Consider the following 24,311-nt stretch of genomic DNA (forward strand, 5'->3'; position numbering starts at 1 on the left):
CGCTTGGTTTCCCAGGGCAGAAGTGGCTGTTCATTCACAGGGGCCTAGGTAAACTGAAATAAATTGACAGCCGGTGACGGGCAAAGGAAATGAGCTAGATGGGCTCCCGAGAATTTGAGGAAGAAAAGCATAGCGAGAACTGGGTAGAGGTGGCAATAATGAGCCCGGTAGGCTCATTCAATTCTGTCAGCGTTATTACATTGCAAAGGCAAACGCTAGCTTTGTGAGAAAGCAACTTTGTTCCTATTTTTAAAACGTCCTTTGAATTCTCATTTTGATAGATTGTGAGCCTGAGCAAACTTTTCTGCCGATGTGCCAAACCTCTAAATCAGAATTACTAACGCAAACAGCCCCAGCCCCATTCTCACTCTAAAATAAACGAGAGTTCGTTTTCTTTGTTCCATTTATTATTTATTAAATTTACACCGTCGCCCATTTCACCCAAATGACTCTGGGCGGCTTCCATAATTAAAGGTAGCAAGGATTAAACAGAAAAATAAAAGCCGTTAAAAAAAACCGGATTTCCCCCCCCCCCTTTGGTTGGATTAAAAAAAAACAACCGGTGACAAGGAATTTCGCGATGTGACAGATCTCGCGAGACAGAATGAGATTTAAAACAAGGCCGTCGAGAGCGCCAGCCGCCGAATTGTCGCGGGAGTTCGGGAGAGGGGGGGAAGTCTCGCGGTGCCCTCGCTGCCTGGAGGTCGTCGAGGATAAGGAGAAAAGCCCGCCGAGTCTTCCTTTCTTTTCTGCCGACGTCTCCCGCCATGTTCTCCCGTCTCACACAGTCTGCGTGCGCTGGGCTTCGTAGAGGATTCGGCACCACCTCGCAGGTAGCTGGAGCCTGGGGATTCGGAGCAGATGGAGGGCTTGGAATCATTCTTTCAGCTGAGTCTGGAGGGCAGCCCTCCGGCCGGCCTCGTTAAAAGAAATATGCGGATCTAGACGTGCCCTACAGGGCAGCCCCAGCAATCTACTCCCTCGCTGGCATTCTCGATTTAGGCCTTAGGATTGATTGGTCTCGACTCGGATCTTTTTCTATTTAGAAGAGTCGACAGTAAGGACTTCAGCTCCCAGAATTCCCCAGCCAGCCTATAGTTCCCCACTTATAGGCTGGCTGGGCATTGAAAAATCCATGCACCTCAAAGTTGCTAAGTTTGGGGGGAAAAAACGGATCTAAAGTGACCTCTACCAATACAGCGACAAAGGTTGATAAGGGAAAAATACATTTGGCCACGATGGAATTTTCAGCAAGAGGTGGAGGCTGTGCTACAGAACCAAGACGTTTACCTGGAATAGGAGAGCCCTCATTAAATTTTACATCTTTTTTTTTTACAGCTTTTTTTTTCCCCCAAGAGGCAACTGGGTTTTCTCGTGGGTTTTTTTTTTTAAGACGTTTCGCTTCTCATCCAAGAAGCTTCTTCAGCTCTTAATAATAATAATAATAATAATAATAATAATAATAATAATAATAATAATAATAATAATAATAATAATAATAATAATAATAATAATAATATATAAAGTTGGAAGGGACCTTGGAGGTCATCTAGTCCAACCCCCTGCTCAGGCAGGAAACCCTATACCATTTCAGGCAAATGGCTGTCCAGTCTCTTCTTAAAAACCTCCAGTGTTGGAGCACTCACCACCTCTGGAGGCAGGTTGTTCCACCGGTTAATTGTTCTAACTGTCAGGAAGTTTCTCCTTAGTTCTAGGTTGCTTCTCTCCTTGACTAGTTTCCATCCGTTGCTTCTTGTCCTGCTTTCAGGTGCTTTGGAGAATAGCTTGACTCCCTCTTCTTTGTGGTAGCCCCTGAGATATTGGAACACTGCTATCATGTCACCCCTCACCCTTCTCTTCATTAAACTACACATACCCAATTCCAGCAACCGTTCCCTATATGTTTTGACTAGATGTTGGTCAGAACTGAAGAAGCTTCTTGGATGAGAAGCAAAATGTCTTCAAAAGAAACAGAAGAAAGTCCCAGTTGCCTCCTGAGGAAAAAAGAAGCACCTTTGGAATAACCATACCTGGATGACTGAGAACTTCCATAGACATCTTGTTTCTGCCTAAGTAAGAGGATTTCTGGTATTGGAGCTAAAGTCTTGATAAAGTAGTTCTGGCCAATTGTTCATGTGGATTTTAATTTATGGTTCATCTGTGTGAGTAGCCAGTCAGAAAATGTGAAAGGGGGTCTTGATATTTAGTAATGGGAATAAGAAAATTATTTTGTGAAATTGAGCTTTATCAAAACCCCACAAATCCACCAATAGAACGGTCTTTCACTTTAGAAGGGAGGATTGATCTTATTTTTACTTGCTTGTATTAAAATGTCTAGGTCTTAGGGAAAGAGCTTTTTATATCTGTTACTGGACATGATGAATTTCAGTTCATAGTTTAATTCATAATTTGGTTTATGCAAATGTTGGAAATATATATTTTTCCTCTGAATTTGTTCCATAAATCAGTGCCCTATTTTCTAGGTGTTGCTTGATTTGAGTTTATAGGTGCTAGAATTATAGCTAAATAACATCTACATGGCTGTACATTTCCTGTCTTTTATCAAGATTATTTTGCCTGATATCTCCTAATGCTGAAGTTAAAGAAATTAACTTGCTTTGCAGCTTTCCAGCTCAGTGATGCATCCTGCTTTTGGCATGCAGTTATTGTTGAATATATTCATTGCATTTTCTTTCTGCTTGTTTAATAGATGTGATATACTGTATAAGGACCAAGGCAGCAAGGAACATACTGTACAGATACTATGTCTGGTACATAGATAACTGGCCATTTTAAAACTTCAGATGTAACTTCATGAATTAGTATAAAGTCTGTGAGAAAACCTGGATAAAATATTTGAATAAGGATTTAGCTTATATTTCAATTGTGGGGGAAAATGCCCAGAAAGGATCACAAATAAGTTGCTTTGGTTTGTTTAAGTCTAACACTTGATTTGGTTAGGTCAATGAATGCCTTTTATTTTCTTCATGTCCCTGAACCACCACCCCCCAACTTAAAATCTTTGTGAGATTTAATTTACCTATTTAGGGATTTGGAACTATGTAGCACTTTGTGGGGAGGTGAATAAAACTTAATATGTACTGAAACTTAAAAGCCAGATATGACGTCACTGCAGGCAGAAGAACACAGAGTTATCTTAGAAATGTTCCCTCTACCTTTAGTTCATTGCATTAGCCAATTGCAACACAAGGTTGTGTTCACATTTGCAATTGTAACAGAAATGCATTATCAGCAGTGTACCATTAAAAACTCAAATGTCAGTTTCCTGTCTCAATGTATTTCTCATGATTTCTGATACATTCTTGCAATTGTGCAGCTGACAACCTAATTGTCTTTACTAGCCTAATACAGAATTGTATCATTATAGTCTTATCACATCTGGAGGACAATAGATTAGGATATGGCATTTTAACAGAATAACAGAGTTGGAAGGGACCTTGGAGGTTTTCTAGTCTAACCCCTGCTCAGGCAGGAAGCATTAAGAAGAGACTGGACAGCCATTTGCCTGAAATGGTATAGGGTTTCCTGCCTGAGCAGGGGGTTGGACTAGATGACCTCCAAGGTCCCTTCCAACTTTATATTATTATTATTATTATTATTATTATTTATTATTAATATTATTATTATTATTATTATTATTATACTATTTCAGACAAATGGTTGTCCAATCTCTTCTTAAAAACTTCCAGTGTTGGAGCATCCGCAACTTCTGGAAGCAAGTTGTTCCACTGATTAATTGTTCTGTCAGGAAATTTCTCCTTGGTTCTAAGTTGCTACTCTCCTTGATTTTAAATGAAGAATTTATTGCTCAATTCCAACAAGTATTTAGACTTTTCCAAAAAATTGCTGATCTCTTGTTTGTGCTTCGATTTATACAAGTTGAATGTTACCACATGTTGCTTCAGAAAACAATATTTCTACATTTAGGAAATCATAAAAAGGTAAAGGTAAAGGTTCCCCCGCACATGCGTGCTAGTCGTTTCCGACTCTAGGGGCCGGTGCTCATCTCCGTTTCAAAGCCGAAGAGCCAGCGCTTGTCCGAGGACGTCTCCGTGGTCATGTGGCCAGCATGACGAGACACCAAAGGCGCACGGAACACTGTTACCTTCCCACTGGAGTGGTTCCTATTTTTCTACTTGCCTTTTTACGTGCTTTCGAACTGCTAGGTTGGCAGAAGCTGGGACGAGGAACAGGCGCTCACTCTGTTACGCGGCACTCGGGATTCGACCCGCCAAACTGCCGACCTTCTGATCGACAAGCTCAGCGTCCTAGCCCACTGAGCCACCGCGTCCCTTTTAGGAAATCATAGTGTTAAGCATTTCATAATACCTAGTTCAATACAGATAAGATGAATATGTACATAAAGTATTTTTTTTAAGGTGAAGACTCTGATATTGAATATTTAGTAAGGTATTGATACGCCATAGCATACATTATTACACTGTGTACCTTCCCATTTTCTCAGTTTTCAATTTTTTTTTAAAATTTATCCCCCAAATAACTTGAGTACTTGAGGTGGGAGCTGAGGCAACAAGCAGCCTTCAGTCAGGCCAGCTGCTTCTTAGTGCATACAGGAAGGCAGAATTAAGGTTATGAGCAGATTCTGACTAGTGGACTCTCAGATGCTTCTAAAAATAATAATAAACCTTTATTGTCAAAGTACAACATGTGTACATTGAGATTAGCTGAGCCTCCCCCCCCCCCCGTGATCTCTCCCCCCAACACATAGTGACAACAAACCCTCCATCCTACCACACCATGTGAACCAACTACACCACACACCGGCCTCCCAAGTCAATTCTGCATAAGATTATGTCCCATTTAAAAGCCTAACAGCCCATGGATAAAAGCTATTTTTCAGCCTGTTGGTACGGCTGGCTATATTTATTTATTTATTTATTTATTTATTTATTAGTTTTTATAAACCGCCCTTCTCCCGAGGGACTCGGGGCGGTGTACAGAGGAAGGAAGGTATACAGATCGAACAATAAAAATAATAAGAAACACTAATGAACACAAACTGGGACCCCAATTAACGCTATCATGCCAGGCCAGCCTGCTGAAACAGGAAAGTTTTTAAGTCGCGACGGAAGGTACGGAGGTCAGGGGCCATCCGGATTTCTGTTGGTAAGGTGTTCCAGAGGGCTGGCGCACCCACTGAGAATGCCCTCCCCCTGGGGGCCACCAGCCGACATTCCTTGAGCGGTGGCACCCTGAGGAGGCCCTCTCTGTGGGAGCGCACAGGACGGTGGGGTGCTGACATCGGCAGAAGGTGCTCCCGAAGGTAGTCCGGACCCATGCCATGTAGGGCTTTGTAAGTCATCGTTAGCACCTTGAACTTCACACGGAAGGCAGCCGGAAGCCAGTGCAGCGCACGGAGGAGAGGTGTGATATGGGAGTATCGGGAGGCTCCCAAGAGTGTCCGTGCCGCCGCACTTTGCACCAGTTGAAGCTTCCGAGTGGATCTCAAGGGCAGCCCCATGTAGAGAGCGTTACAATAGTCTAGGCGAGATGTCACAAGGGCATGGGTGACTGTACGTAAGGAATCCAGGTCCAGATAAGGCCGTAGTTGGCGAATTAGTCGAACCCGGGAGAAGGCCCCCTTGGTCACAGCTCCAATGTGGTCTTCCAGGGAGAGCTGCGAGTCTAGGAGGACACCCAGGTTGCGGGCCCTATCAACAGGGGGAAGTAACTTGTCCCCAATGTTAAGCAGTGGGACGTTCTGAATCTCCTGGTTTCCCGGTACGTACAGCCATTCAGTCTTGTCCGGGTTCAGTTGAAGCCTGTTTCTCCCCATCCATTCCCGGACCGCTTTCAGGCAGCGGGACATCACGTCTAGGGCATCACTGATATTGTTTGGAGTTGAGATAAAAAGCTGGGTGTCATCAGCATACTGATGGTACCCTACTCCAAAACTGCGAATGATCTCACCCAGCGGTTTCATGTAGATGTTGAACAGGAGAGGCGAGAGGACCGACCCCTGAGGGACTCCGCAAGCGAGAGGCCTCGGGGTCGACCTCTGTCCCCCTGTCAGCACCGACTGCGAGCGACCCTGGAGAAAGGAGGAGAACCAACGCAGAACCGTGCCTCCCACTCCCAGTCCCCTGAGGCGTCGCAGCAAGATACCATGGTCGATGGTATCGAAAGCCGCCGAGAGGTCTAATAAGACTAGGACAGAGGAATGGCCCCTGTCCCGGGCTCTCCAGAGATCATTCATCAGAGCGACCAATGCCGTCTCCGTGCTGTAGCCCGGCCTGAAACCCGATTGGTACGGGTCTAGATAAACCGCTTCATCCAGGATCTGAGGAAGTTGGTGCGCCACCACGCTCTCAACAACCTTCGCAAGGAAGCGAAGATTGGAGACTGGACGAAAGTTATTCAAAGAGGATGGGTCCAAGGTGGGCTTCTTGAGGAGAGGTCTCACCACCGCCTCCTTCAAGGCGGTGGGGAAGTGACCCTCACTCAGAGAAGCAGAGATGACCGCTAGGAACCAGCCTCGTGTCGCCTCTCGAGCTGCATAGGCCAGCCAGGAAGGGCACGGGTCCAGTAAGCATGTGGAGGAGCTTAACCTTCTCATAATCCTGTCCACTTCCTTAGGAGTTACAGGATCAAATTCTTCCCAGATGACGTCGACAAGACTGTCCATGTCTTGTTCTTCCATCTCAGCCCAGTTGGAGTCCAGACCAGTTCGAATCCGAGCGATTTTATCCAGCAGATATTGACCAAATTCCTCGGCTCGACCCTGCAAGGGTTCCTCCCTCACCTCTTGGTTTAATAGGGAGCGAGTCACCCTGAACAAGGCAGCTGGGCGATTATCTGCGGACGTGATGAGGGTGGAAAAGTAGTTGGATTTTGCCACCCTTATCGCAGCGAGATAAGACCTGGTGAGGATTCTTAGTCGCAATCGGTCGGATTCGGATCGACTGGACCTCCAACGGCTCTCTAGGCCCCGTCTCCGACGCTTCATCTCCCGGAGCTCCTCGGTGAACCATGGGGCTCGCTGGGATCTGCGCCGGGTCAGAGGCCGCAAGGGTACAACTCGGTCCAGAGCCTCCGTGGCTGCCTTTTCCCAGGCTTCCACTAAGGCTTCCGCCGAGCTGTGAGCAGGGGGTGCATGCGAGTCCCTAAGCGCTGCCTGGAACTTATCAGGGTCCATTAGGCGCCTAGGGCGGTACCATCTGACTGGCACCGTGCACCCACGGTGGGGGGTGGCAAGGGGGAAGTCTAGCCGCAGGAGGTGGTGATCGGTCCATGACAGGGGCGTAACAGTTGTGGCACCCCCACCGACATCATCACGCCACCGTCCAGACAAGAACACCAAGTCTGGGTTGTGGCCTCTCTCATGAGTCGGCCCAGAAATTATTTGCAACAGGTCCATGGCCGTCATGGAAGCCATGAACTCCCGAGCCAGTTCGGACGATCCTCCCAGGGACGGTAGATTAAAGTCGCCCAAGACCATGAGTCTTGGGAATTCAACCACCAACTCTGAGAGGACATCGAGTAGCTCGGGTAGGGCCGCCGCTGCACGATTAGGTGGTAGGTACGCCAGCAGCAGACCCAGCTGCGCCCCTGGGCCGAATCTCAGTAGGAGAGACTCACACCCGACCATCTGAGGGACGGTGGTCTCTCGCGGGCTAAGGGATTCCCTGATGATAACTGCCACTCCCCCGCCCCTCCCATGAGCCCGGGGCTGGTGCAGTACCTGGAAACCTGGCGGGCAGAGGTCAACCAGAGGAACACCCCCCTCTGGGCCCAGCCAGGTTTCCGTGATGCAGGCCAGGTCCGCATGCTCACTCTCCAATAGGTCACGAATGAGGTGAGCTTTGTTGGCTGCGGACCTTGCATTCAGGTAGACCAGCCTCAGCATGGGAGGGTGCGCACCTTTGCTCCCGGGTCCTCCGGGGGAGAACAGAGGGTCGGAGCGTCTCACCGCCTTTACAGAGCGGAGATGACACTCCCGGTGACGATACGGCCCTCTGTCTGTGCACCTTCTGCCATTCCCCACCATCCTAGGGATGGGACGTTCGTCAGTACGCCACTGGGTGTTATCGGCGACTGGCCCTCGTTGTACGCCGTCGCGAACGGCCGTGGGCCTGGCATGCGTTATGGTGGCTGGAAGGTGTGCCTGTATTCCTGTATCTCCTACTGGATGGTAAAGAGATACTGTCCAGGGTGAGTCATCCCTGAGAATTTTCCTCACTCTTCCAAGGCAATGAGCCCTGGCGATGTCATCCAGTGGTGTCAGGGAACAGCCCACAATGTCTTGTGCTGTGCTCACTACCCTCTGTAATACTTTCCTATCCGCGGCTGTCAGACCAGCATACCAAACCACAATATCATACGAGAGGACGCTCTCTATAGTAGACCGGTAAAAGAGGGTCATTAGCTGTTGTTCTACCCTGTTCTTCCGCAAGACCCTAAGAAAGTGAAGCCTCTGTTGGGCCTTTCTAGCCACCTGGGTTGTGTTAACTTTCCAGGTCAGATCTTCACAGAGGTAGACTCCCAGAAATTTAAAGGAGGAAACTCTCTACACAGTCCTCCCCGATGTAAAGTGGGGCAGGTTCCTCCTTTTTTCTCCGGAAGTCTTAACACCATCTCTTTCGTCTTGCCGATGTTTAGGTGCAAGTTGTTGTTACTACACCATATGGATAGTTTTTGTACCTCCGCCCTATATGCTGTCTCATCCCCACCTGTAATAAGACCCACCAGAGTTGTATCATCTGCGAACTTGATTATCGCAGTGGATGGGTCAGATGATACACAGTCATAAGTGTATAAAGAGTACAGGTAGGGGCTAAGCACACAGCCCTGTGGCGCGCCGGTGCAAAGCTTCAGGGGGGTGGACAAAGCAGACCTGACCCTCACTGTTTGTAACCGATCCCTAAGAAAGTCTTGAATCCAATCGCAGATGGCGGGGGAGAATTTCAAGTCAGTCAGCTTCTCGATGAGAATGCTTGGCAAAATGGTGTTGAAAGCCTACACATGCACTGTTAATCATCTGGCCAGATTGGAGCTAGCTCTGTCCTGTCTCTGCTTTCTCCAACAATCAGCTGGTCATACCTAGCCTGTTAGCATTCTCATCCACAGCCCCAACCATGCCTCTCCTTGTTGGTGAAGGCAGACAGATGGGACTTTGGAGAGCAAATTCTGGCTAGTTAAAGTGGGGAGGCTGTAGCAGATCCATGAGGTAGATATCTACCCACCGCAGTGGAAGAACCACTGCATTATATTATGTTCTGTTGAGTTACCAATTCTGTGCTTAGAATGCAGTCAAAGGTTTTTACTATTGCCACAGTTCACTTTGTCTTCTGAGATTTGATATCTAACCAGTCAAAATGTTAAAACACTTTACCATCTTCCAAAGCTCAGCATACAATGACCTGAACTGCAGTACAAGGGATAATGATATAAAAAAATGAGAAGCTTCTTACAAACAACTCTGGTATGCACACTTTAATCTCCTCCGTGTTTCTTTTTTTTTCTTGCCCTATTCAGAGTCATGCTAGAGTGGCTGTACTTGGTGCTTCTGGTGGAATTGGTCAGCCTCTCTCCCTCTTGCTGAAGAACAGCCCCTTAGTCAGTCAGCTCAATCTCTATGATATCGCACACACGCCTGGTGTTGCAGCTGACCTCAGCCACATCGAAACAAGAGCTGACGTGAAAGGTAAGAGAGATTTGCTCACTTCGGATATCTTGCTTTATTTTTATAATTTCTTTGTGCACCACTAATTCATAGAACCTATTAAGTGGGTACTGTTGCTACAGTAAAAGTTACAATTGATAGATTTCAATCCTACAACTAGTTTATAACAGTAGTCGGAATCTCAATCATGGATTGACTAGTTTTGTCAGTTTGCTTGATTTTAAAAGCTTCCAAAAGGCAATCAGGTCATATAGGCTTTTAAAACAATATATCCTTCTTGGCCACTCACGGGCAGCGAGGTAAAGAGATTGATCCTGGCATGCAACCTCTGGCGGGAAAAAGGTTCCTCACCTGTTAATCTAAAATGAGCTTCCTCTGTATCCTACAATTCAGGCTAAGAGGAAATCTGCTCTTTCATGAAAACTGCAGTTTAGATTACTTTTATTGGAACTTAAGTCCTATTAGATTTGGTTTTGAACAAGCATGGATGGATCAGAATCCAGGTTTCTAAAGTAGTTGGCGATCAGGAATATTCTCTTATCTTTAATTGTGTGAAAACTAAGACCAGGCTGTATAAAAATAGTAAATGACCTTACTTGGATCTAAAGATAAATTTATGGTTTATATTAAAAGAATGAGGTGCTTCATGCATTTGAAGCATTTTCATGGCCTCAAGAAATTGAAATCTTATATTTTCTTTTATCTATGATTTCTGTTTATCATAGAATCTGTTTTACTGGTACAGTCTGAGCTGTTCTGTCCAGTGTGGGAATTTACCGGTATATGTCTTGGATGTGAATCAGTTTAGGTGTTATGCTTATTTTATATGTATACTCCTTATATGTTTTACTGATTTATCTAACCTGTTCCATGAAAATCCTAATCTGGCTATATTTGTGTTCTGTGAGCAACAGGTTATTGTAATACCATTGAAACTGATTAGGGAAATCAGTTTTAAAATGTCTAGATTCTTAGGTAGTGATAGAAAATCCAGTGTCCCAGGTACAAGTCTTTCTAAAGAAAACAATTTTTCACTATGTTAATGTTTTCAGTGAATTCCCAGCCAACAGAATGTTGTAACTATGGTTGCTTGTTTCATTGCTTTAGGTTTCCTAGGACCGGAGCAGTTGCCAGAATGCCTAAAGGGCAGTGAAGTTGTAGTAATTCCAGCTGGAGTCCCTAGAAAGCCTGGTAAGCTGTAGTCTGAGAGATTGCAAAGAGATCCAGATCACATGGAGTCATTGCAAAGAGCATCACAATGGATGTTAAGATTTGTCCATACTCTGCAAAATAGGAAAAAAAGAATAGCTTGTATCTATTTATGATGCAGTGTTCCTTGTATGCTGTTGCTGGGCTGTTGTGTATCTGTTATACAGTGGGGTGGGGTGGGGGAATTATTTGATCCCCTGCTGATTTTGTACATTTGCCCACTGACAAGGAAATGATCAGTCTATAATTTTAATGTTAAGTTCATTTTAACAGTGAGAGACAGAATAACAACAAAAAAAATCCAGAAAAATACATTTCAAAAAAGTTATAAATTGATTTGAATTTTAATCAGTGAAATAAGTATTTGACCCCTTCACAAAACATGACTTAGTACTTAGTGGCAAAACTCTTGTTGGCAATCACAGAGGTCAGACATTTCTTGTAGTTGGCCACCAGGTTTGCACACATCTCAGGAGGAATTTTGTCCCACTCCTCTTTGCAGATCCTATCCAAGTCATTAGGGTTTCGAGGCTGATGTTTGGCAACTCAAACCTGCAGCTCCCTCCACAAATTTCCTATGGGATTAAAGCCTGGATACTGGCTAGGCCACTCCAGGACCTTAACATGCTTCTTCTTGAGCCACTCCTTTATTGCCTTGGCCTTGTGTTTTGGGTCATTGTCATGCTGGAATACCCATCCACGACCCATTTTCAGTCCTCTGGCTGAGGGAAGAGATTCTCACCCAAGATTTGACGGTACATGGCCCCGTCCATTGTCCCTTTGATGCAGTGAAGTTGTCCTGTCCCCTTAGCAGAAAAACACCTCCAAAGCATCATGTGTCCACCTCCATGTTTGACAGTGGGGATGGTGTTCTTGGGGTCATAGGCTGCATTCCTCCTCCTCCAAACAGGGCGAGTTGAGTTGATTCTAAAGAGCTCGATTTTGGTCTCATCTGACCACAATACTTTCACCCAGTTCTCCTCTGAATCATTCAGATGTTCATTGGCGAACTTCAGACGGGCCTGTACATGTGCTTTCTTGAGCAGTGGGACCTTGTGGGCGCTGCAGGATTTCAGTCCTTCATGGCTTAGTTTGTTACCAATTGTTTTCTTGGTGACTATGGTCCCAGCTGCCTTGAGATCATTGACAAGATCCTCCCGTGTAGTTGTGGGTTGACAGCTACATGATCACTGAAACTCCATGAGGTAAGATCTTGCATGGAACCCCAGACCAAGGGAAATTGGCAGTAATTTTGTGTTTCTTCCATTTGCAAATAATCGCACCAACTGTTGTCACCTTCTCAACAAGCTGCTTGGCGATGGTCTTGTAGCCCATTCCAGCCTTGTGTAGGTCTACAATCTTGTCCCCGACATCCTTAGACAGCTCTTTGGTCTTGGCCGTGGTGGAGAGTTTGGAATCTGATTGATTGATTGCTTCTGTGGACAGGTGTCTTTTATACAGGTAACAAGCTGAGATTAGGAGCACTCCCTTCCTGGGAGCCAGAAATCTTGCTGATTGATAGGGGATCAAATACTTATTTCACTCATTAAAACACAAATCAATTTATAACTTTTTTAAAATGCATTTTCCTGGATTTTTGTTGTTGTTATTCTGTCTCTCACTGTTAAAATGAACCTACCATTAAAATTATAGACTAATCATTTCCTTGTCAGTGGGAAAATTTGCAAAATCAGCAGGGGATCAAATAATTCAGGGGTGTCAAACTCAATTTCATTGAGGGCCACAATAGCATTGCGGTTGCCCTCAGGGGGCCGGGTGGGTATGGCCAGGGTGGGCATGGCCTACTGGGTGGGCGTGGCTAGAGTGCGTATGACCTACTGGGTGGGCGTGGCCAGCTCTACATCATTGGCATCAAGGGTGCCTATGGGGGCCTGGGCTGGAGTGGGACAGATCTGGGGGTCTCTGGCAGAAGAAGGGTCTCTAGGCCAGGGCCAAGGCAGCGGGGGCCGTTCCCTCACTTTTTCCAGGATGGCTTCGTGGGCCACATGAAACCACTTCGCGGGCCGGATCCGGCCCCCGGGCCTTGTGTTTGACATGTCTGAAATAATTTATTTGCTCACTGTAAAAGTATTCAGTGAAATTAGAGTAAATCCTAATGTGCGCTGTCCTATAAATTAAAGTTTGCAGTATTTTGTCAATTCCTTCCTTGTTCTTCAAAACGCTGTTTAACCCATTTGAAAGATTTCCCGTCTTCTATCTTGTATCAGACTTCCCTTTATTTTGTTCCTTTATCCACCATTGCTGGCACTAAATTATTTCTTGTGAATTATTAGTACTTCCCATTTCTGCAGTACAGCTCTATAAGGATTATAAGTAGGCTAGAGTCATTTTAGGAGGCATTAGCCTTACTTTTCTTGGAATATTTGCCCATTAGTGATCAAAGCTCTGTTGCTGTGTTTTTACTGGGTCCACGTGACTCTTGAGAGCACCTGTTCACATTTTTTTGCAATGTGAACAGGTTGATCCTTCTTGAAATTTTTGATCTCAACTTCAGGTCTCCTAAAATACATTTAACAATTTGCTGCTGCCAAGTAGGGCTCACAGAGGAGCCGTGGGGCTGATTAGCACTCTGAAAGCCCTCTCCTGCCTCTTAATTAATTAAAAAAATATTTTAACATTGTATTTTTAAATCATTCTTGTCTTTTAAAATTTTATATGCTATTCTTACATTTTAATATTTATTTGTACACCACCCAGAGTTCCTCTTTGAGGGAGATGGGCAGTTTCAAAATTGATAAATACTAAAAAAATTCTAATGAGATTACCAGTCCTTCGAAATCTGGGATAAAGTCAGCTAAAGTCTGAGACTTCTTTTCTACTCATGAAGGAGATTTCTAACCTTCCACTTGGCCTTAGAACTGACACTCATCTGAGTTTGGAGATGAGTAGAATGATGGCTTATTCTGCTGTATAAGAGTATAAACTCTGGCTGCCTCCAAAGGGATATTTTGTTAGAAATCTTTTATTAGTCCTGTAAAGCAGGGGTCCCCAGCCCCCGGGCCGTGGACCAGTATTGGGCCACGGCATGTCAGCAACCGGTCTGCACAAACAAGCAAAGCCCCATCTGCGAGATGCAGGTAGCACACAAAACCACGCACTCTCCGGTCCATGGAAAGACCTCTTTCCACGGAACCGGTCCCCAGTGCCCAGAAGGTTGGGGACCTCTGCTGTAAAGTGTTTCTTGCCCATGCAATTCAGATGGCTGTTGGATACCAGAATATCTTGAAGGATATTCTTGAAAGAAAAGAAACAACATTTGGGTGGGGGGAGCAATTCTTGCTGTACACTGCAGGATATAGGGAGTGGGGGCACTGATAGTAAATTATGTTGACCTATCTGTCAAGTATGATCTGGATGGCGTGCATAACACTGTTAACAAATTCTTTATGCTAATATACAGGGATGACTCGTGATGACCTGTTCAATACAAATGCTACCATCGTTGCTAACTTGGCAGGTGCTTGTGCCCAGCACTGCCCTAAAGCCCTTATCTGTATTATTGCAAATCCGGTAAGCGCTTTCCAGCCATGTTCTTTGAGAAATATAATGCAATATGTTGTGGTTGGCTGCAATGGCTTCATATAAGTCACATAAGGAAAATCAGCCACATTGCTGCCATTTTAAGCACATCTCTGTTTTTACTATATCTGTTGGAAACCAAATGGCCTACTGAGCATTAAATAGATTCCTCATGTTTCCAAGACAGCTTTTTACATAGATTTTCATCACCCCCATGTTCATTCAGATTCAGAATAGAATCACAGACTACTAAATTCCCTGCCACAGAAGAGATAACAGCTAATTATTGAAGTGGCTGTTGAGAGGTAACAGAAACTAATGTTAGAACTGTTTATGTAGAACTGTTACTTAGGATATTTGCAAGGAATTCCATATGCCTGTACTGTGCTACTGAAACAGTTGGTGGGGATCTATTCCTTTATATTATTCTTGTGGCTTCTACTTTAAAGGGAAAAGTGTTGGAATTGAATAAAGATGGATCTGATTTTACATATTGTTTTATGTACTCAATATCTTACCTTCAAGATAATATTAAACATATAAACTTGGAAATCTGTTTTAAAACATTTTGGGTGAGAACTGCTTCAAGGGAAACTTAAAATATTAGAAAATTAAGATATATTCTTTTGTTTTTTATTTAAAATTGAGGCAATAAACTACTTTCATTTTCAGGTCAATTCCACCATCCCAATTACTTCTGAGATTTTTAAAAAACATGGTGTATATAATCCTAACAGAATTTTTGGTGTCACAACTCTGGACATTGTGAGAGCAAATACTTTTGTAGCTGAATTGAAGGTATGTTAGTAGAGTCAGGTTGCATTTTTGCAGCAAAGCATTTTCTGTTGAAATGGATTCTTCTTTCTATCCTCCTGTCAACTTCAACAAAATTTATTTTTCTAAGCATGACTATTACAGCATTCTGTAGCTAAAATAAAATTGAAAAATGGAAACTGAGCTTTTTTTCCTTTAGAGCTAATTTATCCCAGTTTATAATAGGGCACAAATTTTCTAATTGACTTGCTATGATGAGGTAAGGAGATGGGTCTTCACTGATACTATAATGCAGGGGTGTCAAATTGCCAGCCTGTGGGCCGGACGCGTCATGAAGAAACCGCGCCCACCCCATTGCTGGCAATTGTGAAAAAGCTCTGATATGTCGTGTGACATCACGTGATGTCATGAGTTTGACATGTCTGCTGTAATGGAATAGCTTGCAGCTGGCTGCTTACATAAAGATTTAGGAGACTATTAACAATTTGGGAACCAATTATTACATTTTGATGTGATCTTCCAGATCTGCTCTAGAGGAATCAGGAATTATCCAGAGCAGCCTAGGCATATATCAATTGTGAGACTATAGTAAATTTCCTCTCATTACTAAGTTTCTTTGTATATTTTCCCATTGATTGGTAGACCAAACAGGCATGGTCAAGGAATGTGATCAACCACCCTGTGAGGTGTGTTAGGCTGAGAGAGAGCAACTGGCCCCAAATCACCTGCTTGTCTTTCATGCTGAATGTAGGAGTAGAACTCAGAATCTTCTGGTTTCTAGCCTGGTGCCTTAACCATTAGACCAAACTTGCATGTGAGCTAAGGCAAAGAATAAACCACTTTTTATTCCTTGATCTTGAGGGGTTATTGATTATGCACAAAAGTTTGTCCCTGTAGCTTCAATAAGGGATTAAATCTTACCATGCTGATAAAACACAAATGCTAGCAGATTCAGCAAGTCAAGGACATAACTTGTTTATACCTTAGTATTCCACCCTGTGAATGGGTGATAAATACCTTGCCAGTTTGGCATTGGTAGGTCAGTGTTCAAGATCCCACCTCGTAATGGAATGATATAGGTCAGGAATCTTTTCAGGTAGTGGATGCCATCTAAAATTATTGCTGATCTCTGATACAAGCTTAATCTTTCAGTTTCTACAGCACTGATGTTATTCCCTGACTAACAAATTGTGAAGGAGGCTGTTCCTCTGGGATCTTTCTTGAAAACTAAAAAGTCTTAGTGAGCAGTAGAAAACTTGTCCTCTCAAAAGCCAAGCTGCGAAGAACTGGTACCTGGTCAACTGTAAACCACATCTGTTCGTTTGTGCAGAACACTATGTTGTCTTCTCACCTTGGCATTAGGTTTGCTAGGATCATAAATAGGCTTCCCATGACATGGTTCTGATTTACTCCTTTTGGTTTGGCTGCATGACAATCATTTCCAGAATTAGTCTGCATTATTAGTCTGCTGTCAGGATGTAAAGAGGAAACGGCCAAAGAACCTTTGTTCTCTAACCACATTTGGACCAACCACATTGGTAACTTGTTGCAGAGATGCCCAGCTATGAAACAGGAGTTCATAGCTCATGGCTAGAATACCTCTAAAATATCTTAAGCAGTTTGCAAATGTGTACTTCTTTCTTTGCATATCATTGCAGCCTGTCCATGTTTTCCAGTAATTCAGAGCAGAGGTGCAAGAAGCATCATCTTGATCTTCAGGAGCCCCACCAGTATTCTATTTGTGTTCCTAAAGCTCCTCAGAGTCAATGGGACCAAAAACGTTAGCTATTTTTGCTGAGTTTGGGAATATTGAAGTTTACAATGAAAAAAAGGGTTAACGTTTCAATTTTACCATTAAACCTCCTGGCTTAAGTGAAGTGCATCTCTCGGCATGACGTGCAAAGCCCTGGTATGGCCCTCGAGGTAACAAGCTGTATGTTTTTAAATTGAGAAAAAATCCAGGTCAGAACACAGTTGCAACTGAGAATCTAAACAGTTATAAGTGTTTGAGCTCTAGTTTCTCTGACAATAAAGTAAAAGGAAGATTTATAAACTATATCTCGTTCTCACATATTTCATTTTCCAAATTTTTCTGTTTTGTGAGGAGTGGGAGGTTTTACTGTTGAATTAAGCACATAATTCACCCATCTTGTTGCAAAACTGAGTTCTAAATATATGCTGAAAGTTGCCATTTTCACAGGGCTTGGATCCAGCTCGTGTCAATGTTCCTGTGATCGGTGGCCATGCAGGGAAAACCATCATCCCACTAATCTCACAGGTGTGTGATAAAATTTCATTTCTCTGAGTAGTTTTGGCTAAAATTCAAAATTCATATCACTATATAGAACGGTATGACCCATGAAAAGAATTTGGAAAGAAACCGATCTCTGCTTTCAACCACTTGTCAAATGCAGCTCTGTGTTCAAACCTATGAAAGTAGCCTAATTTTAAGGTTTGAAGTATAATTATATTTTCAACTCTGGGCCAGCCAACTGAAGCTGTCAAGGTTCTATCCCAGTGCCTGGAAACCGACCAGGTCTGGACAGGGAGGAACCATTTCTGGCTCAATCTTACCAAAATTGAGTGGCTGTGATTGATTGGACCGCCCAGGTCTGAGCTATTCCAGCTTTGAGCTTGAATGGATTTGTACTTCACCATTCAAGGAGGATGCACAATTTGGGGTCCTTCTGGAGTCATAGCTCCTGCTGAATGAGCAGATGGCATCTGTGGCTCAGATGATGTGTCAGTTATAGCCTTTCCTAGATCGGATACCTCTTCAGTCACTTGCCTCGATTACCTCAGGGCTAGACTATTTCTTTGTGCCGTACATGGGGTTGCTCTTGAAGAACTACTGGAAGGTTCATCTGGTCCAGAATCTAACAGTACAGGCAGTCATGAGTATGCCTTCTTATTTTATGGAATACTTCTCTTTTTTGGAAAAAAACTAAATATTGAATCCCTTCCCCCAGGTCTCTGCATCAATGATCAGCTTCCAAGTTGTTTTCATTTAGAATGAATCTGTCAGCTGCTTTCTTCTGGAAAGTTGAGGGAGAATAGTTGAGAAATGGTGGAGTAGAAGATTTGGGCTCCGCGTTCCTTTTCCTGACAGAATCCACTGCTCTTGGAACACACATATGAATGTTGTCTTGAAGGCTGGGTCTAATGCAGCTAATGCAGATCTGATTCTTAATTGATATGTCACTAAGGGATGGAGAAAGAAGCTTCAATTCTGTTGTTGAAAGTTCCAAACCCAATAATATAAGAGTGTGATAGAGATGAGATTAAATCCTGTGTTGCTTCCCTGTTGCAGTGCACACCAAAAGTGGATTTTCCTGAAAATCAGTTGGTGACCCTCGTTGAAAGGATTCAGGAAGCTGGAACTGAAGTTGTCAAAGCAAAAGCAGGCGCAGGTTAGTTTGTGGAATATTTTTCCTCTATCTGGATTGTTTGTGGTAGAGGTGAGTTGTGGTTGTGGTTTTACCCTGGCTGCATTTTTCCCATGCCCATGTTTTAGAGAACTACTTGAGTTTTCAACACAATGGATTGTTTTTTGCTTGTTTATTTGTTGTTGAATTTTTTTTTGTAGAGGGGGATTGGCCAACAAAATTGTGTTTGTCATCTTGGCTGAGAGATAACTTTTTGGCTCCATCCTTTCCTAAACAGTTCTCTAAGATGGATCAGCCTCATTGTCGTCATAATATACAGTGAATTCAGAAAGTATTCAGACCCCCGTCACTTTTGTCAATTTTGTTGTGCTGCAGCCTGATTCTGTAGTTGTTGAAATTTATTTTTTTCTCATTAATCTACACTCAGTACCCCATAATGACAAAGTGAAAATAGAATTTTAGAAATGTCTGTAAATTGATTAAAAAGAAAAAACTGAAATATCACATTAGCATAAGTATTCATACCCTTTACTCAGTACTTCATTGAAGCATCTTTGGCAGCAATTAGAGCCTTAAGTCTTTTGGGATATGCCATGACAAGCTTTGTACACCTGGATTGGGGGAATTTTCTGCTATTCTGCCTTGCAAATCATCTCAAGCTCATTAAGCTGGATGGTGACTGTCGGTGGACAGCCATTTTCAGGTCCCTGCAGAGAAGTTCAGTAGGGTTCAAGTCAGGGCTGGACCACTCTTGAATGGTCTACCTTGGCTCTTAGGCAAACTAATGAGAGTATTATACCATCTAAATGTATTTCACTACTAGATTTATATTGGGAAAAGCTATGGGAAACTCCACAGAAGCGTTTCTTTATCTTTGAATTGTCCACTTTTATTCCAACAGGATCAGCTACATTGTCTATGGCCTATGCTGGTGCCCGGTTTGTCTTCTCAGTCCTAGATGCTGTGAATGGCAAAGAAGGGGTCATTGAATGCGCCTTCGTTCGATCAGAAGAAACAGAATGTTCATACTTTTCAACACCTCTGCTCCTTGGGGTACATAATCTGGGCAGCTCTTAATTTAATTTGCTTTATGTATGATTGTCTTCTAGTGATGTAATTGTTAACCACTTTATGTTTTAGGGGAAAAAAAACTCCCAGTGGTACATAATTAATGAAAGCAGTTTTAGCTGCAAATCAGCACTCAAATAAGTAGCAAAAAAGCAAGACAAGTACATATAGTAATATTAATCAAAAAATAGATTATGCCAGAATGTTTAAATAGGTAACATTAAATAACACGGGAAACATGCCTGTTCCTATTCTGCAGAAATAGATTTTCATAGTATGGGCTGCTGCAGAGCTGTCCTTGCCTGATAATTGTTATTTGCATTTGTTTTAAAAGACACCCCAAAAGTGTTTATTTAATTTCTACCCTGCTTTCCTGCTCCGAAGTGTACTCAGAATAGTTAGCAAAAATACCTTAAAATTGATACTAAAACAAATGAACACTTAAAAGCCTGTCAAAAAAGAGAAATGCAGAGAGTTGGGACTGTCAGTAGTTCCAAAATAGCAAGTTTGATAACCTGAGATCAGTGTAGGAGGAAGCCTTCCTGTGTGACAGGAAGTTGAGCTTCTGACCATGTTAGATCTTGTACAAATTTGAACAGGAGAGATGATGCCTTAGATCTGTGGATTTCAACTAGTATGTATACTATTGGTGGGACGTAGGGATTATCTAATGGGTAAAACAGTCATTAGAATACCAGTCTGTAAATTTACTATGAGTAGTACATGTATTAATGGTGTCTGTAATATGCTTGAAAAAAGTGAACTCTTTGTTTCTGCTGAAGTAGACTCGGGTTATTTAACTGTGACTGATTGGATTTAAGATAACAAGCCCTAAGTTAAGACTAAAGTCCTGGAACAATGGCCAGTAACAAATGATCTTGGTAATGCTTGAAATGATGACCTTTAAAAGTAGGTCCTTTGATGTGCAGAGGTAGTTTTCTGTCAGTCAGGCCCTTGGCTAATCAAGCTTCCAAAGTCCGTGTTAGCACTATTATATTGAAACCAGCACTCTAATTGGTAACCTATGTAGGGTAAGTACATGATGAATTGGAGCTATATTAGCTCTGAGGCAGTTATCCAGTGGGCAAATGTACACAGTGGACAATTAGCCACTTGATAGTGTAAGAATCTAGTAAAATAGTAGTACTAGTGGGACAGCTCAGGCTAGAGAATTACTTAACAGCAGTTCATTTCTAGGCTACTAATGTGCATCATGAACACTAATTTTTATCAAGAGCTTTCTCTTAAATATGGCTCAGCTTATTTGACCCCTTTTGAAACTTGGAAATAGCCCATCTGTGTCTATCTTATGATTTAAAGGAGCTAATGATTTTCCAGTGAAAAATTGTGCTTGTTAATGTCTTACTACAGTGTGCTAATTTTCTATCTTTCTTCCCCTGCTTCAGAAAAATGGCATTGAGAAAAACTTAGGTATTGGCAAGATCACTCCTTTTGAAGAGAAGATGGTAGCTGGGGCTATTGCAGAGCTGAAAGCTTCTATCAAGAAAGGTGAAGATTTTGCCAAGAGCATGAAGTGAAGCATCAATGACGAAAGAGAACTGCTGTCCCCTTAATTTATTTAAGGTGCATCATGTCACTTTAAAGGCTGGAGGCAAAAGTAATAATTTTTGCCTGAAGGCCTGTAATTGACTTGCCCTCTAATTTGTCAATTGGAATTCTGTTCTTCAATTAAAAAAAAATCTTATTTTTTTCCAGGGTATTCCCTGAGTATTTTATGTTTTGGTTATAATTTTTGTGTATGTCTCTGAATTATGGCTAACTTGAAGTGCCTGGCAGAAATTGGAGGGAAGGGACTCAGACAGATGACCATTCAGATAAAATTAGCTAACGCATGTGTTGTTTGTAGGCTGTTGCCTAGATAATTCCAGGTTATAGGAAAATGCGCATGTGGCTGTAAGGAAACATGTCACAAAGTTGAGAATGAATAGTTGAGGACCCAGTGCATCTCATTACTCTCAGCTTATTGTAATCAATCTGTACTGGAATCCTAAGATTCAGATCTTGGAAAAATTTATGATTACAATCCTGAATTTCCTACCGAAATGTTCCTATTGAACCACAATTGAAGTAACATTTGATAAAATTATTTACTCTGGTGCAGGAGTTAGGAAAGATTAATTTTCCCCCCAGGATTGGATCTCCTTGCAGTCTGTCCCTGGGCCATTAGGATTAATTCAAGGGAACCCCATTTAGAAATGACATCAATGCAGGTCCTGTGACGGTCCCACAGATTCCTTGGCTTTGTTTACATTCTACTGAGAATCCTTTCTCTCTTGCCTCTCGGTAATGTATTACAGTTTGAGGGAATGGTAAAAGTTGAGAGAGAAAGAAAATAGTGACTCTACCAGCTAATGTAAATGATTACGTTGCACACGTACCAGAAAAGGGGGATTCTGCTTAATATGACATAGCTACCATTGCCACAAATACTCATATCTCAACATACTGATACTTATAACTTTATATTTTAGTGTTTATAGAAATAGTAAAGGTAAAGGTTCCCCCCGCACATGCGTGCTAGTCGTTTCCGACTCTAGGGGCCGGTGCTCATCTCCGTTTCAAAGCCGAAGAGCCAGCGCTTGTCCGAGGACGTCTCCGTGGTCATGTGGCCGGCATGACTAGACGCCAAAGGCGCATGGAACGCTGTTACCTTCCCACCGTAGTGGTCCCTATTTTTCTACTTGCATTTTTACGTGCTTTCGAACTGCTAGGTTGGCAGAAGCTGGGACGAGTAACAGGTGCTCACTCTGTTATGCGGCACTCGGGATTCGACCCGCCAAACTGCCAACCTTCTGATCGACAAGCTCAGCGTCCTAACCCACTGAGCCACCGCATCCCTTTTAGAAATAATACATATTGCTTAAACCAGGCCTTCAAGTGCCCTTATGCAGGTATTGTTGCAACAAGATGTAGATATTTTTCACAGCTTCAACTAAGATCTCTGCAACCTTAAACCACTCAATTACACTACTTAATAACTTGTTGGGTGACCTACCTCAGCCTTCACCTGTATTTTGTAAGGGATGATATTTTTCTCTCCTGCAGTTGAGTTCAGGCTGCTTTTCTCAGCTGCCCCTTTGATTTAGTAGATCAAAACATTGATGTTGCAGTTCTGGGGAACTTTTGCCCTGAAAAATAAATCATATGGTACTATCAAAGGCTACACTGATAATGCACATTCACTTTTTTCCCTTCAAATTCCAAAAGATAAGTATTAAAAATATTAAAGCAATATACCGTAGTTATTATTACAGTTGAACAGAGTTTGTAATACTTAAGCTCAGTATATATAAAATTAGAGATGGCTAAAGACAATTTCCAAGGTTCAGACCGTGAGCCAGAGGGCTGAATATTAACTTGTATACACACTGATACTTTGGTTTCCACTTAAATAATATAGATATGTAGGCTTTGTTTAAGAAGTACATATAAATTGTTATTTAAATTCCCCAGTGACGGGGAAAAGGAATAATTTGCAATCTTCTGTCACTATTGAACTAAGTGTGCTGTATCAACACAATCATGAACAACAACTCTAGAATACATTTGCATCCATAAGGATTTGATCATTTTTGTTTAAAAACTAAAGTAAGTTGGCTGAATTCTGTGCCCAGTGACAGGTTTTCTAAACTGAAAAGTGTTCCTTGCGGTGGCTGTTAACCATAAGTGCATCTTGAACCTAGATGATCACCTCCCTGTACACCTATTCAGCTCAACATCTAACAACCAAATTAAATTAAATAATTGCTGTCTAGCAAAGTAAAATTATTACATCTAATATTAAATATCCATAACTATATTTCCTCCAGGAAATAGGCAGTTACATGTGAAAAGGTTTTGCTTTAGCTTAGTAAATTTATTTAGTAAATAGTAAACTGATTTAATAAAGTCTGATTCCAAGCTAGGGACTTAGTTGCATCTGTGAAGTCAGTATAATGGTGTAACATTTTATCTTGTGTAGCATCTTCCCAACAACCACCATGTTGATGGTGAAGGGCACAACTTGCCCTGTTTTCCTTCCATTCTGCTCTCCATATTTAATAATAATAATAATAATAATAATAATAATAATAATAATAATAATAATAATAATAATAATAAGAAGAAGAAGAAGAAGAAGAAGTAGTTGGAAGGGACCTTGGAGGTCATCTAGTCCAACCCCCTGCTCAGGCAGGAAACCCTATACCATTTCAGATAAATGGCTGTCCAGTCTCTTCTTAAAAACTTCCAGTGTTGGAGCATTCACCACTTCTGGAGGCAGGTTGTTCCAATGGTTAGTTGTTCTAACTGTCAGGAAGTTTCTCCTTAGTTCTAGGTTGCTTCTCTCCTTGTCTACTTTCCATCCGTTCCTTCTTGCCCTGCTTTAAGGTGCTTTGGAGAATAGCTTGGCTCCCTCTTCTTTGTGGCAGCCCCTGAGATATTGGAACACTGCTATCATGTCCGCCCTTGTCCTTCTCTTCGTTAAACTACACATACCCAATTCCAGCAACCGCTCCCTATATGTTTTAGCCTCCAGTCCCCCAATCATCTTTGTTGCTCTTCTCTGTACCCTTTCTAGAGTCTCGACATCTTTTTTACATCGTGATGACCAAAACTGGACGCAGTATTACAGGTGTGGCCTTACCAAGGCATTGTAAAGTGGTATTAGT

General features: G+C 42.6%; 1 protein-coding gene across 1 annotated transcript; it reads left to right on the forward strand.

Moving 5' to 3' along the window:
- Positions 1 to 627: 627 nt before the first annotated feature.
- On the forward strand, positions 628 to 21,372 carry MDH2 (malate dehydrogenase 2). The gene is made up of 9 exons (XM_081314820.1): positions 628 to 833; positions 9,517 to 9,685; positions 10,772 to 10,855; positions 14,295 to 14,404; positions 15,086 to 15,211; positions 17,388 to 17,465; positions 18,498 to 18,597; positions 19,475 to 19,626; positions 21,048 to 21,372. Exons 1-9 carry the CDS (start codon positions 768 to 770, stop codon positions 21,177 to 21,179), a joined length of 1,017 nt encoding a protein of 338 aa, XP_081170946.1. The 5' UTR covers positions 628 to 767; the 3' UTR covers positions 21,180 to 21,372.
- The last annotated feature ends 2,939 nt before the right edge of the window (positions 21,373 to 24,311 follow it).

The sequence above is a fragment of the Vipera berus genome, assembly GCF_964194415.1.
Source record: "Vipera berus genome assembly, chromosome: 1".
Taxonomy (NCBI): domain Eukaryota; kingdom Metazoa; phylum Chordata; class Lepidosauria; order Squamata; family Viperidae; genus Vipera; species Vipera berus.